Source organism: Sinocyclocheilus anshuiensis, unplaced genomic scaffold, assembly GCF_001515605.1.
Source record: "Sinocyclocheilus anshuiensis isolate Anshui unplaced genomic scaffold, SAMN03320099.WGS_v1.1 scaffold272, whole genome shotgun sequence".
Taxonomy (NCBI): domain Eukaryota; kingdom Metazoa; phylum Chordata; class Actinopteri; order Cypriniformes; family Cyprinidae; genus Sinocyclocheilus; species Sinocyclocheilus anshuiensis.
In genome coordinates this window covers 1,615,115-1,617,075 of record NW_015554117.1, presented here as the reverse complement: position 1 = coordinate 1,617,075, position 1,961 = coordinate 1,615,115, and the positions used below count along the sequence as shown (strand labels likewise).

Below are 1,961 nucleotides of genomic sequence, written 5' to 3'. Positions count from 1 at the left end.
TCAATATTTAGATTTTTTTTGCACCCTCAGATTCCAGATATTCAAATAGTTGTATCTCGGCCAAATATTGTCCCATCCTAACAAACCATGCATCAATGAAAAGCTTATTTATTCAGCTTTTAGAAGATGTAGAAATCTCAATTTCGAAAAATTGGCCCTTATGACTGGTTTTGTGGTCCAGGGTCAAATATTGACTTACTATTATCATCTGGTGAATCATAAAAACGGCTGTCCTAAATGTACTATTTGCATAGTTAATTTCTGTGTCACGACCCTGCAGCTGAGAAGCTGTTTTATGTCCTGATGTGATTATGACGGTTTCCTCTCTCGTCCGCAGGTGATCCGTAAAGGAGAGGTCAGCTGCTGTTGGACATGCACTCCCTGTAAGGAGAACGAGTTTGTTTTTGACGAGTACACGTGCCGCGCATGTGAGCTTGGATCATGGCCCACCAACGACCTCACCGGTGAGTCCACAAACACATCAACCCACCGACGGATAAAGACGGCAGCGTAAAGATCAGATTGATGGCACAGATCCGTCTGACCCCGATTCTCCTGCATTCACTGCCAGTGCTTGTGTTACACTGAGGGTTCAATGACACGTTTTATCCGTCTCTATTCATGTCCTGTAAATCTAATTCTGTAAAGTGCTGGAGCTCCGGCCACAAACCGATACTCAAATACAAATCTAACATTTCATGGAGTGTCAGATCCCGAATCACGACCAAAACAAGTTAGTTGCAAAGTGCATGATTGCATCTCTCTTACATTGCCAATAATAGAAAGAGAAAGAAAGAAAGAACGAAAGAGAGATATTTGTGCCGTAGAAAGCAAATGCATTTCAATAAATCATTTCAGGGAAAAGCGAATAGACACACTCATTGAGTTAAAAGGTTAGCAGCATCAAAACTGTCTGAGCTGAAATGATCAAATCTGTCTCCCTGTGATCGGCCCACACACTTTATTAGCGCTTATTTATACCATCAGATAGAAAGAAAGAATCATACAGCCAATATTACCAAAGTACTGTACACTGCAACACCCGCTTCCATGATATTGCTATTTTTTCGCCACACTCAGATGATAATGGTAAGTCAATATATACTTTTCCAATTTCCAGGGCATAGAAAAGTGGAATTTTTAAGTGTATAAAATATTTGTAAAAATTGCTTATAATAAGCAATTTATATAATATATTGTAATATAATATATGATGTTCTACTTATATTTTAGAAAATACAAATAGTTAATTTTTATAGTAAATATTTATATAGATTGTTATGACGTCACAAGAAAATATTCTATTTACATTTATAGTGTGTTTATTTACTATAAAAATAGGTAAATATTTTTGTTTTATAAAATATTTTATTAACTAGAAATAAGTGCCATCTCAATTTCTTAAAGGTATAAAATATTTACTATAAAAATATTTGCTTGTAAAATTTTACATATACACACACCCATACACATATATATATATAATAAAATATTTTATCATATATCAGATTTTAGAAAATAAAAATATTTATATAATAAAAATATAAATATTCTATTTATTTGTATAGTCTGTTTTTTTTTTACAATAAAATAGTTAAATATGTTTTCTTCCTAAAATTTCTATTTTGTCCAATAGAAATTGCTCATTTTAAGTGCAGTCTTTATAAAATGATTTTTAAAAATCCTTATCCAATATTCAAGTATAATAGTACAAATTATATTGTACTGTATTATAACAATTAAATAATGCAATATTCTACAAAGTTTTTTATAGTAAATATTTTTATAGAAAATATACATAAAGTATTATGTTTAATTTTATAGTGTTTATTTACTATTAAAAAAGTTTAAAAAAATTAAAATAGAAATGCTCTTTTAAAGTGCAATCTCTTAAAATAATAATTCATAATCCAATAATCACTTAAATATTATAAATATTGTTTCTTTATATATATATATAT

At 30.3% G+C, this 1,961-nt stretch overlaps 1 protein-coding gene across 1 annotated transcript in view; it reads left to right on the top strand.

Annotated features, from left to right (window-relative positions):
- Positions 1 to 1,961, top strand: part of LOC107669866 (metabotropic glutamate receptor 5-like) — a 59,423-nt gene that overhangs the window by 54,591 nt on the left and 2,871 nt on the right. Inside the window, exon 7 of the mRNA XM_016462291.1 lies at positions 338 to 464. Coding sequence (XP_016317777.1) covers positions 338 to 464 — 127 coding nt within the window. The remainder of the gene's footprint in view (positions 1 to 337; positions 465 to 1,961) is intronic.